Below are 12,043 nucleotides of genomic sequence, written 5' to 3' on the forward strand. Positions count from 1 at the left end.
AAAGGGGGAGTGAAAGGCAGATGGCAAAATTGGCTGATAATGAAAGTTACTCATGATGATGATGCAGACTGACTGCAAGCAGTTGTAGAAGGGTTTACGGTGCTGAGGGATGAGTGATAAAACACAAGTGAAATTGAATATGAAGGAGAGCAATGTGGTGCACATGAGAAAGTCTCCTGAAGTGCTGGGCTGAGTGTTAGCACTTCAGAAGAGCTTTGGGGAGTGATATATCAACTTAGTGCTCAGTATGTGATGGTTCAAAATGCAAATAGGATATGGGATGTTACTGGGCAAGATGGAGGAACCAAAACTGAGACTGTTGGGGCCGTAAGGGTGCCAGAAGATCTCAATGGCTGTGGCCAGCCTCACCTGGAACCTCCCTCCACAACCCTCTGCCAGGTGTCAGAGCTGATTAGTAGGTGAGGGCTTTGCAGCCTGGGAAGAAAAGGCTGGTAGAAAGAGGGGGCAAGAGAGAAGCTCCTGCTGTTATTGTCACTAGGTAGGGGCTTCAGTCATCTGTGCAGCAGTGTGTAATTGAAGTTAGCCACCTCCTTGACACCCTCTAAATTACTTTCTTGTACTAGGACATCTTACCCCACCTCCAAGCTCACAGGCAGGTCAGAACAAGTGATGCTATTTCAACGTCTGAAGTCATACTCATGGGACTGAGTGAGAGGTGGGGAGTGTCAGTGATGAGCTGTTGAGCTGGGAATCCTGATTTAGGAGTGAGTTTCATGTCTTGCTGCTACCTGCTTGCTGAGTCCTAGAGCCTCTGCTTTCTGTGCCCACCCTCTTGACCAGGATGGGACTGTCAGAGGGATTCTGGCACCATGAATACTGGCTGCCACCTGGAGCTACCTGGAAAGACATGAGAGAGTCTGAAGACATACACTACCCACAGCCTCAGGACCTCTTGCTCTGCATTCCCAGTGCCCTGCTCTTGATCATTGTCCGATGCATCTTTGAAAGGTGAGTGCAGCAAATCTGGTTTCTCCTGTGCTGGTTGCCACCAGTATCTTGCAGGGTTGCCCCAGACTAATCTTCACCTGCTTCCTGACCACTACAAAGTGGACAGGGGATTGTCCACAAGAATACTGAATCTTTTTATGAAGCTTTTTATGGCATATAGTATTTGTGTGGCAGCTCTTTGCCCTGCCCTCCCTCTCTCCTGTACCTGTAACATAACCTGTTCCAGCAGGTGTGAAAAGACAAGTCCGTCACTCAGTCACACCTCAACTGTGGGTGGAGGGTCCCTCTGGAGAGAGTCCAAGTGGGAGCTTGCAGCACAGATAAGGGATTTTCTGGGTACATCAGTGTTGGGAGCCCCCAGCTGAGCCGGGGTTCAGCCTGATCCTAGAGGATGCTCCCAAAGGTACTATGTGAGCCCCCGCTCTCAGCACAGAGGCAGGAGGAGGGGATGACCATGGCTCCTGGAGCTCATTGTGGGACCGCTTTGCTCACACCACTCCTCCTTGCCCAGCTCTGCCCTGCTCTCTCCTCCTGGCACCAGGGATCCCCGGTTCAATCAGGAATGATGTACTCCAGTGTCCTAGCTGCATGCATTCACCTGGCTGAGGGAAATGGTACTCCCCAGGGGAGCCTGAGGACTGACCAGCATCTCCCCAGGACTCACTGTGGAAACAACACAGGTCCACATGTTTCAGCACGGGAGATGGAATCAGACTGGACTTTGGGCCCCTTTTCTAGGAACATGGAGACTGACACATGGAGAGGTACAGACCAACCCTCATGCACAGGAAATCGCGGAGCTGATCAGTTAAAAGTGGCTCAGTGTGCTAGTGTGGGCAGACCTGCCGAGATGCTTCTGTGCCAGGCAGAGCAGGACTTTGGGGGGGGGGGAGGTGGGGGGCTGGTGAAGCAGCAAGGGTGTGCTCAGCAAACCTGCCCTCAGCTAGGATGTGGGCATAGAGGAGTGGCATAGAATTGCTGGGGGAGCACTGGCCCATCTCCCCAGAGAGCTGGCTCTTGCCTGCTGTGCACAGCTGTGTGAGAAGCTGTGGCAGACAGGGACTGTAGGAAGAGCCAGAATTAATTCCAGGGTCATCAGGTCTTTGCTCAAAGATGTTGCACTTGCCTGGCTTCCCCAAAACAAGATTTTAGACACCAGTGCCTCCCACTAGAGCCTTGCTGGGGTTTCCTGCAAAACTAGTGTTTCCTGCAGTAACCAACATATCCCCATGTGCTCTGTCCTTGGCTCTGGCTGCAGCCAGTGGTTGGGTACCCTGGGCACAGAGCGTATGGGACACTTGGACACTTGCAGACTGGTTTTATGGCAGGGTCTGGACTTCTTGGGAGCATTGTAAAGGGGACCAGCATGCACTCCAACACAGAGAAATGCAAGGTGTCTCGGGGCCTTGGCAGAAGAATTAATTATTGCTTATACTTTGTAGTTGCTGCTATTGTCTCCATGCATATCCAGCATTCCTCACCTTTGCTTTGGTGCCATCATGTCTCTCTCAAGAAAGAGCATTGACCTGACAAAGGCAAAGGGCTTCGTGTGTGCCCTTGGAGCAGTACTGGGTCCCTTGGGCTGTGCATGCATAGCTGGGGTAGTGCTGGAACCCTTGGTCTGGGTGCGTGAGCACCCAGGGTAGTATTGGGTCCCTTGGGCTGTGCATGCATAGCTGGGGTAGTGCTGGAACCCTTGGTCTGGGTGTGTGAGCACTGGTGCAGTGCATCCATGTGCAGGATACAGCATTGGCAGGATCTTGCTGTTGGCTGACCCTGGCTCATGGCACAGGCACACACGTCCTCTCCTGGCTGAACTCTCTTTCCTCTTGCAGAACCATAGCTCTGCCCTTGGGCAGGAGATTGGGTGTGAGTGACAAGCTGAGGCCCAAAGTTCAGCCCAATGCTACATTGGAAGGCTTCTACGTTCTGCTGGGCAGGACCCCAAAGGAGGTGAGTGTCCCCTGTGTCCCAGTGTCCCAAGAGCCCAGGCAAGCAACACCTTCTCTCTGTCCAGGTACCCCAGCCCAACCAAACCAGCCTCCTAGGCAAGGCAGTTGCTGCTAACCACCCTTCCAGGCAAGATGATACATAAGCAGATATTTCGGCATCTTCCAACACATTCAACAGCTGCAGTCCCAGCACCCCCTGTTTGTATCAAATACAGCAGGTAGTGTGAGAGCTGCTGGCTCTGGTAAGGAGGCAGCCATTACCCCCTTTGGGTAGAGTCTATGGGTAAGGCTCCTTATTTTTAGCAGAACTATAAGTCCTTCAGAATTGTAGAATCGTTTAGGTTGGAAAAGACCTTTAAGATCATTGATACTAACCATTAACCTAATGCTACCAAGTCCACCACTAAACCATGCCCCTAAGCACTATGTCTACATATCTTTTAAGTACCTCCAGGGATGGTGACCCAACCACTTCCCTGGGCAACCTGTTCCAATGCTTGGCAACCCTTTCAGTGAAGAAATTTTTCCTAATATCCAATCTAAACCGCCTCTGGTGCAACTTGAGGCTGTTCCCTCTCGTCTTATCACTTGTTCCTTGGGAAAAGAGACTGACACCCACTTCGCTACAACCTCCTTTCAGGTAGCTGTAGAGAGTGATAAGGTCTCCCCTCAGCCTCCTTTTCTCCAAACTAAACAACCCCAGTTCCCTCAGCTGCTCCTCATAGGACTTGTTCTTTAGACCCTTCACCAACTTTGTTGACCTTCTTTGGAGGTGCACCTCAATATCCTCCTTATAGTGAGGGGCCCAAAACTGAACACAGTATTTGAGGTGCAGTCTCTCCAGTGCCAAGTACAGAGGGACAATCACTTCCCTAGTCCTGCTGGCCACACTGTGTCTGATACCTAGTGGCTTTCTGTGAATGAGTGACTGCATCAGCGGACAAGGGAAGAGCTATGGATGTCATCTATCTGGACTTCTGTAAAGTCTTCGACACAGTCCCCCACAACATCCTTCTCTCTAAATTGGGGAGATATGGATTTGATGGGTGGACTCTTTGGTGCATAAGGAATTGGTTGGATGGTCACATCCAGAGGGTCATGGTCAACAGCTCGATCTCCACATGGAGACCGGTGACAAGGGGAGTCCCTCAGGGGTCCGTACTGGGACCAGTGCTGTTTAACATCTTCATCAATGACATAGACAGTGGGATTGAGTGCACTCCCAGCAAGTTTGCAGATGACACCAAGCTGAGTGGTGTGGTTGACATGCCAGAAGGACGAGATGTCATCCAAAGGGACCTGGACAAGCTGGGACAGGTGGGCCTGTGTGACCATCATGAGGTTCCACAAGGTCAAGTGCAAGGTCCTGCACCTGGGACGGGGCAACCCCCGATATTAGTACAGGCTGGGGTGTGATGGGGTTGAGAGCAGCCCTGCGAAGAAGGACTTGGGGTACTGGTGGATGAAAAGCTGGACATGAGCTGGCAATGTGTGCTTGCAGCCCAGAAAGCCAACCATATCCTGGGCTACATCAAAAGAAGCGTGGCCAGCAGGTTGAGGGAGGTGATTCTGCCCCTCTGCTCCACTCTGGTGAGACCTCACCTGGAGTACTGCGTCCAGCTCTGGGCCCCTCAGCACAAGAAGGATGTGGACCTGTTGCAGCAGGTCCAGAGGAGGGCCACAAAAATGATCCGAGGATGGAACTCCTCTCCTATGAGGACAGGCTGAGAGAGCTGGGGTTGCTCAGCCTGGAGAAGAGAAGGCTGCAGGGAGACCTTATTGCGGCCTTCCAGTACTTAAAGGGGGCCTACAGGAAAGATGGGGACAATGTTTTTAGCAAGGCCTGTTGTGACAGGACAAGGGGTAATGGTTTTAAACTAAAGGAGGGTAGATTTAGACTGGATATAAGGAAGAAATTTTTTACAATGAGGGTGGTCAAGCACTGGCACAGGTTGCCCAGAGAGGTAGTGGAGGCCCCATCCCTAGAGACATTGCAGGTCGGGTTGGATGGGACTCTGAGCAACCTGATCTAGTGGAAGATGTCCCTGCTCACTGCAAGGGGGTTGAGCTAGATGACCTCTAAACATCCCTTCCAACCCAAAGCAACCTATGATACAAGCCAGGATGCTGTTGACCTTGACCACCTGGGCACACTGCTGGCTCATGTTCAGCTGGCTGTTGACCAACACCCCCAGGTCCTTTTCAGCCAGGCAGCTTTCCAGCTGCTCTTCCTCAACCCTGTAGCGTTGCATGGGGTTGTTGTGACCCACATGCAGGACCCGGCACTTGGCCTTGTTGAATCTCATACAATTGGCCTCAACCCATTGATCCAGCCTGGCCAGATCCCTCTGTAGAGCCTTTCTACCCTCAAGCAGATCAACACTCCCATCCAACTTGTGTCATCTGCAAACTGACTGAGGGTGCACGCAATCCCCTCATCCAGATCATTGATAAAGATATTAAACAGAACTGGCCCAAACACTGAGCCCTGAGGAACACCGCTTGTGACTGGCCACCAGCTGGATTTAACGCCATTCACCACAACTCTTTGGGTCTGGATCATGACTTACACTGATGCATGGATTTTAAAAATAATTTTTTACTTGAATTTGTATGAAGCTTTGTCAGATTAATTAAAAAACTACTCATAAGCTCATCTTTACATTCATTTTAATCACAGTTTATAAATCTTAAGACTAGGTAGTTTTATTTGTAATTCATGCTCAATAGAGCACACTCAACTCTATTGAGTTGGAAAAATATGCTTTTTAGCCTGTGGATGTGCAGTGACTCAAACAGCTGCATGTTTTTCTGACATTACTGAGTGAACTGGGTGCTTGTTTCATTATCATTACAAGCTAAAACTTCTTTTATCTTCAAGTTTGCTATCTGTAACTGATAATTATCAGTCAAAATTGCATCAGAGGTGGAGAAAAAATGTATTTAGACTTTTACAGCAAAGGCATTGAATCCCATTGTGTACAGCTGGAAAATTTAACAAGGAGAGCCTGTGCTTGCTTCTGAACCTGCATTTAGATATGGCTGAATTGGTTTTAAAATGGCCAAAATTATTTGGGAGTTCACAAATGCAAATAGAGCTGATATTATTTTTTTCCAAAAAAAGTGTTCTTTGGGAAAACATGGACCCACAGTGGCAGAGGCAGCCTGTAGGAACACAGCTCTTCCACCCACATGGACACAGACAGTCTTAGGAAGGCTAAATCCTGCTTCCCTGCTTTGTTTTCTAGGGGGACCTGATTTCGCGGGCCAAGCAAAAGTGGCCTGCCGGTCAAAAAGGTGGAGACCTGGTTCCGGCACCAGCGGGCCCAGGACTGGCCCAGGCTGATGAAGGAGTTCTGTGAGGCCAGGTAGGTGGGCCAGCAGAGGCTTTTGGCAATGGAGACCTCCAACAAGGTCCGCACACCATCACCATCCCCCGCCCCGTCCTTATCCCCAAACACATTCCCAGAGGAGCCGGCTGCCAGCTGTGGCTGTGAAAGGAAACTTTGTACCATGAGGCTGGGTCCCACCACTGCATGCACTGGCAACACAGCCACCATGCAGCGCTGCCAGATTCACCCTTCCTTCCTTTCCACTTTTAACTTTAAAAAGTTAAAGTTGCCTCAGAAGAGTCCATTGGCATTCATGCTGATCAGGTTTAAATCTCAAATGCTGGAGGGATTTTGAGCAGCAATGCCATTTGCAAAATGTGTCAAACTTCTTTTCAAGATGAATTAAAAATTAAAATTTTAAAATATTCTCAGCATGGATCATTGGGCATAAAATAAATCCATGAAGTACAGTTAGTGGGCAGTGCAAGCCATGAACAAAGGGAGGTAAAAACTGAAAAACACCAGAAAGCACCGAAATCTTCATAATATTCTTTTTCCTCAAGCTATTTGCTCTCTCATATGAAATCTTCCTGCATATCTCAGTAATACATGGAGTCAGCATGGAGAGAGGAGTCACCCAGTGTCTCGATCAAAAGAATCGGGTTATGTCTGGTTCTCAGCTTGAGGTTTAATGCTGTATATATACAAAGACCCCCATCAGGTACAAGATCTACTCTCCCTCCCCCTCTGAAAAATAAATCACTCAGTGCTTGAATCCTGTTATTATGCTTTTTAAAAAATATTCTCCTCCTGAAAGCTTGTTCAGTGCTCCACCCTGCAGGCATTTCTGAGGAAGCTAATAAAAACCCTGCTATTCCTGTGCCACCACTGGGAAAAATTATGTGCCTTCCACAGGCTGTGGTATATTTGTATAGGTAATCTACAAACACCCACATAACAAAAGGAGACAGGTAGAGGCATCTTGGTGTAGTCATGCTGCATACTGTATAATGCTCACAGAGTACACCAGGAATTTGGGCACAGCACAGAGCACAGCAAAGCCTGGGTGGGCTGTGGATACCCTGTTGCCTTAACAGCACATGTGCCTGTGCAAACAGAGCTGAGGTTCTGCAAATCCCTGTCGCATAGGTTCCCTTGTGGGCTTTGCAATGTCGCAGGCACAGCCTGGGGAGCTATTCCAACTCTGGAGGAAGTCTTCATTCCTTGTTTTTTCTGTTTTAGCTGGAGATTTGCATTCTATTTCACTTCATTCTTCTCTGGGCTGGCTCTCCTGTATGATGTAAGTACATGAGCAGCATGATGCTGTGGAGTGACACCTTTCAAGGGTTCCTCATTCATGGCAAACAAAGCTGATGGTCCTGGGCTATTTCAAAGACCTCACCCAAAGATCATGTGTGGCCATGACTATGGGTCCAAAGCCAAAGAAGGACAAATTCAGGGGCATGGAGCAGAACTATCCCAGATCCAGATCCAGCAGAACAGTCTCCCTTTCCCTGGGTGGACCTGGCTAGGTGTCAGTCATGTTACCATGGTTTTCTCCCTGTCTTAGATCATTGTGTAAGTGATTCCCCACTGATACCCAGACACAGCCCTTGCATCCCAGCCAAGAACAGATCCTGTCCTGGCTGTGGCTGCTGCACATATCGAGACCCTCCATGTGACACCCTGTGCATTCACTAATGACAAGAGCACTTTGCCAACCATGTTTTTCCAAAGCTCAAAGGCAGATAGGGTCTAGCATGGGCACACTGACTTCTTGAAGTACTTCTTCACATAGTCGTTATGTGTCATTAAAAGGCTATGGGTTCTTACTGCTGCCTCCTCTCTGTACAGAAGCCCTGGTTTTGGGACCACACCATGTGCTGGCTGAGCTTTCCACAACAGGTGAGCAGGAAGTACATGGAATCACAAGATAATTCATATTGGACGGGGGACCAGGAGGCCTCTTGTCCAATCTCCTGCTCGCAGCACTCAGCTGTGAGATCAGACCACGTTACCCAGGGCTTTCTCCAGTCTAGTTTTGAAAACCTTCAAGGATGGAGACAGCACAACCTCTCTGAGCAACTCTTTGATTGCCCTCATGATGAAAAAGTTTCTCCTTACATCCACCTCTCTTGTTTCAACTTATGCCTTCTGTCTCTCATCCTCGCACCATGGCAAACAGCTTGGCTCTGTCTTCTTGACAAGCTCCTTGTAGGTGCTCCATGTGATAGCAGATGGAGAGTATCTGCCCTGAACAGGCACCTCTTTTCAACGAGTTTCTCTGTAACCCAAGCCTGGCTGGAAGTGGCTCCATGTGTGTGGCCACAAAAGGGACCAGGCAGTCAGGACATCCCTCAACCTCTTGAAGCAGAGATGGAGATGAGAGGCATCCAACCCCCTGCAGAGGGGAGACCCTGGCTTCTCTCAGTCCCTCTGCAGACTGGCCAGGTCTGGTCCTGCCTTTGGATCAGTCTTGACAACAGTGCATCAGGAAACAGTTCAGTCATGGCAACATGAAAATTTAGGCATGACCAATCCCTGCTGTCCCAAATGTGGGTTGAATCAAGGTGCTTTGCGCAGGAAGACCCTACCCCTCTCCCGTCCCCCAGGGCTAGGCAGGGGTGTCATGCTGCCTGTCTCTTGTCTCGCAGCCTCTCCCGCCTGCACTGGGCTGGTTCTACCTGCTGGAGCACTCCTTCTACTGCTCACTGGTAGCCACCCTGCCCTTCGACGTGAAGAGAAAGGTGAGTGACAGCAGCAGAACCACAACCCACTGGCTTGGTCAGCCCCCACCATGAGGCTCTGCAGTCCCATTGTCAGCTCCCTGGGGGTGCAAAGGACACATGCTGCTGTGAAGATCCCTGAAGACATGAAGTCCCTGCAGCTCTCGTATCCCACCATTGCACCTTGTGCTGGGTCCCACTCGTGTGCGGCATGGCCTTCCTGCCTGCTAGGCCAGGGAAGCACCAGGGGCTGCCAAGGGACAGCCACTGGGTGGATATGGCATCATGGCCCTTTCCAGTTCTGGTCTCAGGTGCTGCCTGAACCAGAGGGCTATGTCCTCCTGATGGGAGGGAGCTAGGCTGTTGTGATGAGGATCCTGTAGATGAACATATGACTTTTGCAGCATGGCATGGGGTGAACTCCTGGGACCCACAGACCCAGCATCCACTGTTGCCCTTGCCTCATTCTGCAGTGGACACTTCACAGAGCTCTACAGATCACTGCACAAGCTGAGATACAACCTCAGCTTCATTTGATTGTTTAATTTGGCAATCACATCTCTCTTCAGAAACTTCATGCTTTTCCTCAGAGATGGGCTTCTGCCCAGCTCTCACAAAGCATGCCCTGGGTCCCAGAGGACCTGCAGAAACACTGTATTAAAATTACCAACACTGCAGTAGTCTTTGTAGATAAGTCGGTTATTGAACACCTGCAATGCTTCCAGAAGAAGCAGGAACCCACTGCCTGGCAGTGATCCTCCCTGGGCCAGAGCCAGAGCTGCCCTTCCCAATCCTTCCACAGAGCACTCAGGAGTCATCTCACACCCCAAAGCATTGCCTTTTTTGCACATACAGATTTCGCCAAGAAGGCATGAACACCCAGCAAGGTCCTCTCTTTACCTGAGGTACGTGAAAAGACATATTTCCCACCTTCAGTATCTCCAGCCCATCTCTGTTGCTACCTCTCCATAAGCAGCACAGGGAGATTGAAGAGCTACCTACACTATGGCTAGTGGATAGGACCTGCCCCATGCCAAGGCAATCTACTGTCATTACAAAAAGCGCTTCAATACACAGTGGAGGAGTCTGGGAGGAAAATATGGGGTGTTAAGAAAGGAACTGTGTAAAGGCAGATCGATTCCTGGAAAATTTATTTAAAAAAAAAAAAAAAAAATCTGTCTTCTAGCATGTTTGCACCTATGTGTGCCTCACTGGTATTTATCTGGGTTTCCATAAATTTGGCATAAAGATGTTCATTCTTCTTGGGATTGTGCAGGACCTCAGCACAGTGGGGAGAACTGATGCTTTGTGGAGGTGTTTGACATGTCCTTGTGAAGCAGCACCATCCAGGAACAGGTGCTGCCAGGTCAAGGTAGGCTTGACAAATAATATCTCTTCTCATGCCAGGACTTTAAGGAACAGATCATCTACCACTTTGCCACCATCACTCTGATCTTTGTCTCCTACTGTGCCAATCTTATACAGTTTGGGATGATAGTCATGCTGGTCCATGATGGCTCTGATTATATTTTAGAGGTGAGTTACCTTCACCCAGAAGTGCAGATCTGGGCTTGTGTCTGTGGGTAGCACTGGAAACCATGTGCCTTACTACATATGATGCATGTGGATGCAGTGGCCCACACGACAAGTGGGCCACACGTACGCTCATGCCAGTGCATTTAGGAAGTATCAGATTTACTGCTCTTGGGGAAAAGTAAGCGAGTGCACAGGGACTGGGACACATCCCCACAAGCCTGGTAACCCTTGCAGGACATGAGAAATCCCTCAGCCCCCTAGAAGGAGAATACAGACACACGGGACATACGGCAATTTGTCTGTCCACAGCTTGCCAAGATGCTCCATTACATGAAATGGAAGCGGGTCTGTGAAGCAGTCTTTATCGCGTTTGCTGTGGTTTTCATCATCTCCCGGCTTGTCATTTTCCCATTAATGTGAGTTGGTTTAATGTTCTCTGAACATGGGTTTAATGCACTACTTGAGCTTCCACAGGCTTTTGATGCATGCCAGAGTTTGTGTAGGGATCATTGGAAGAAACCTTGTCAGCAGAGGTGCCAGTTCCCTGGCCTGCCTTGCTAATGTAAGCAGGTGACATCTTGGTAGCCTCCGAGTAGATTTATGAAGGCTTTGGAGTTCTGTGGCCAGAAAAAAGCCCAGCACAGTGTTGGTGTTATGCCTTCAGCTTATCTTGAACTACCCCTTCATTGAAGCTAAATTAAGAGAAAAAAGAGTTTTTCTGGAGGAAATGATGGAGCATACTCTCATCAGGTTTGTAGATGATTGTAAAACGAGGAGACTAGTCAATATGCTCACTGGACAAATATGTGTTGACTTTCAGAGCTTCGACAGTAATAAACTGCACAGGAAAATATGCAGAATAACTATATGTAGAATAAATACTAACTTATTTTCAGAAGGTCACATTACAAGAACATTATTAGGGTGACAAAAAAAGCATTCAAAAGTTAGGTGAAACCATAACAAAGTCAATCTCTGGCAGTTTAAGTGAACCTTCCAACGCAGGGACAATTGCAACACTGGCTTTAAGGACATGATCACGCCTGTTATTTTTATTTTAGCTGTCAGGTTAACACACCAGTGCTGTGAATGAAAACAGGACTAGTCCCCTCTAATATATATAGGTTTTGCAGCTCTTTTTAAATGTCTGTCTTTCCTACAGAAAAGAAAACATGCCAGAAGTGACACAGAGGAAAGTGACAGGAGCGAAGCAGAGGATCTGGCAAAGAACAAAGAGCAACGCAGGTCTCGCTGCAAAACACCAGGAGCCAGGCAGACTCTTAAAAGCAGGGAGGCTGAATAGGACCTGGGAGGAGAGGCCAGACAGGCTCACGGATGGCTTTACAGTAGTCTGCCTGAGGCATCATCCAATGTCTAGATGGAAGTGAATTTCATCGTAGCATTTACAAGCAGTTAAGTCACTTTAGGAGATGTTTTCTTCACTTCTCCTGTTGGACTGTTCTTTTACTACTACTCTGATCATTTATGCAAGAAAAATAAAGGTCTACCAGCCAAAGCCTCACTGTAA

The 12,043-nt window shown here is 48.8% G+C and overlaps 1 protein-coding gene across 1 annotated transcript; it reads left to right on the plus strand.

Annotated features, from left to right (window-relative positions):
- Positions 1–802: 802 nt before the first annotated feature.
- On the plus strand, positions 803–11,818 carry LOC104038972 (ceramide synthase 4-like). Its single transcript, XM_075723834.1, is given in 11 exon segments — positions 803–969; positions 2,805–2,922; positions 6,170–6,196; positions 6,198–6,289; positions 7,496–7,553; positions 8,108–8,158; positions 8,908–9,000; positions 10,387–10,515; positions 10,825–10,931; positions 11,577–11,583; positions 11,678–11,818. Coding segments are annotated over 11 exon segments (990 nt in total).
- The last annotated feature ends 225 nt before the right edge of the window (positions 11,819–12,043 follow it).

This window comes from Pelecanus crispus, chromosome 20 (genome assembly GCF_030463565.1).
Source record: "Pelecanus crispus isolate bPelCri1 chromosome 20, bPelCri1.pri, whole genome shotgun sequence".
NCBI lineage: Eukaryota > Metazoa > Chordata > Aves > Pelecaniformes > Pelecanidae > Pelecanus > Pelecanus crispus.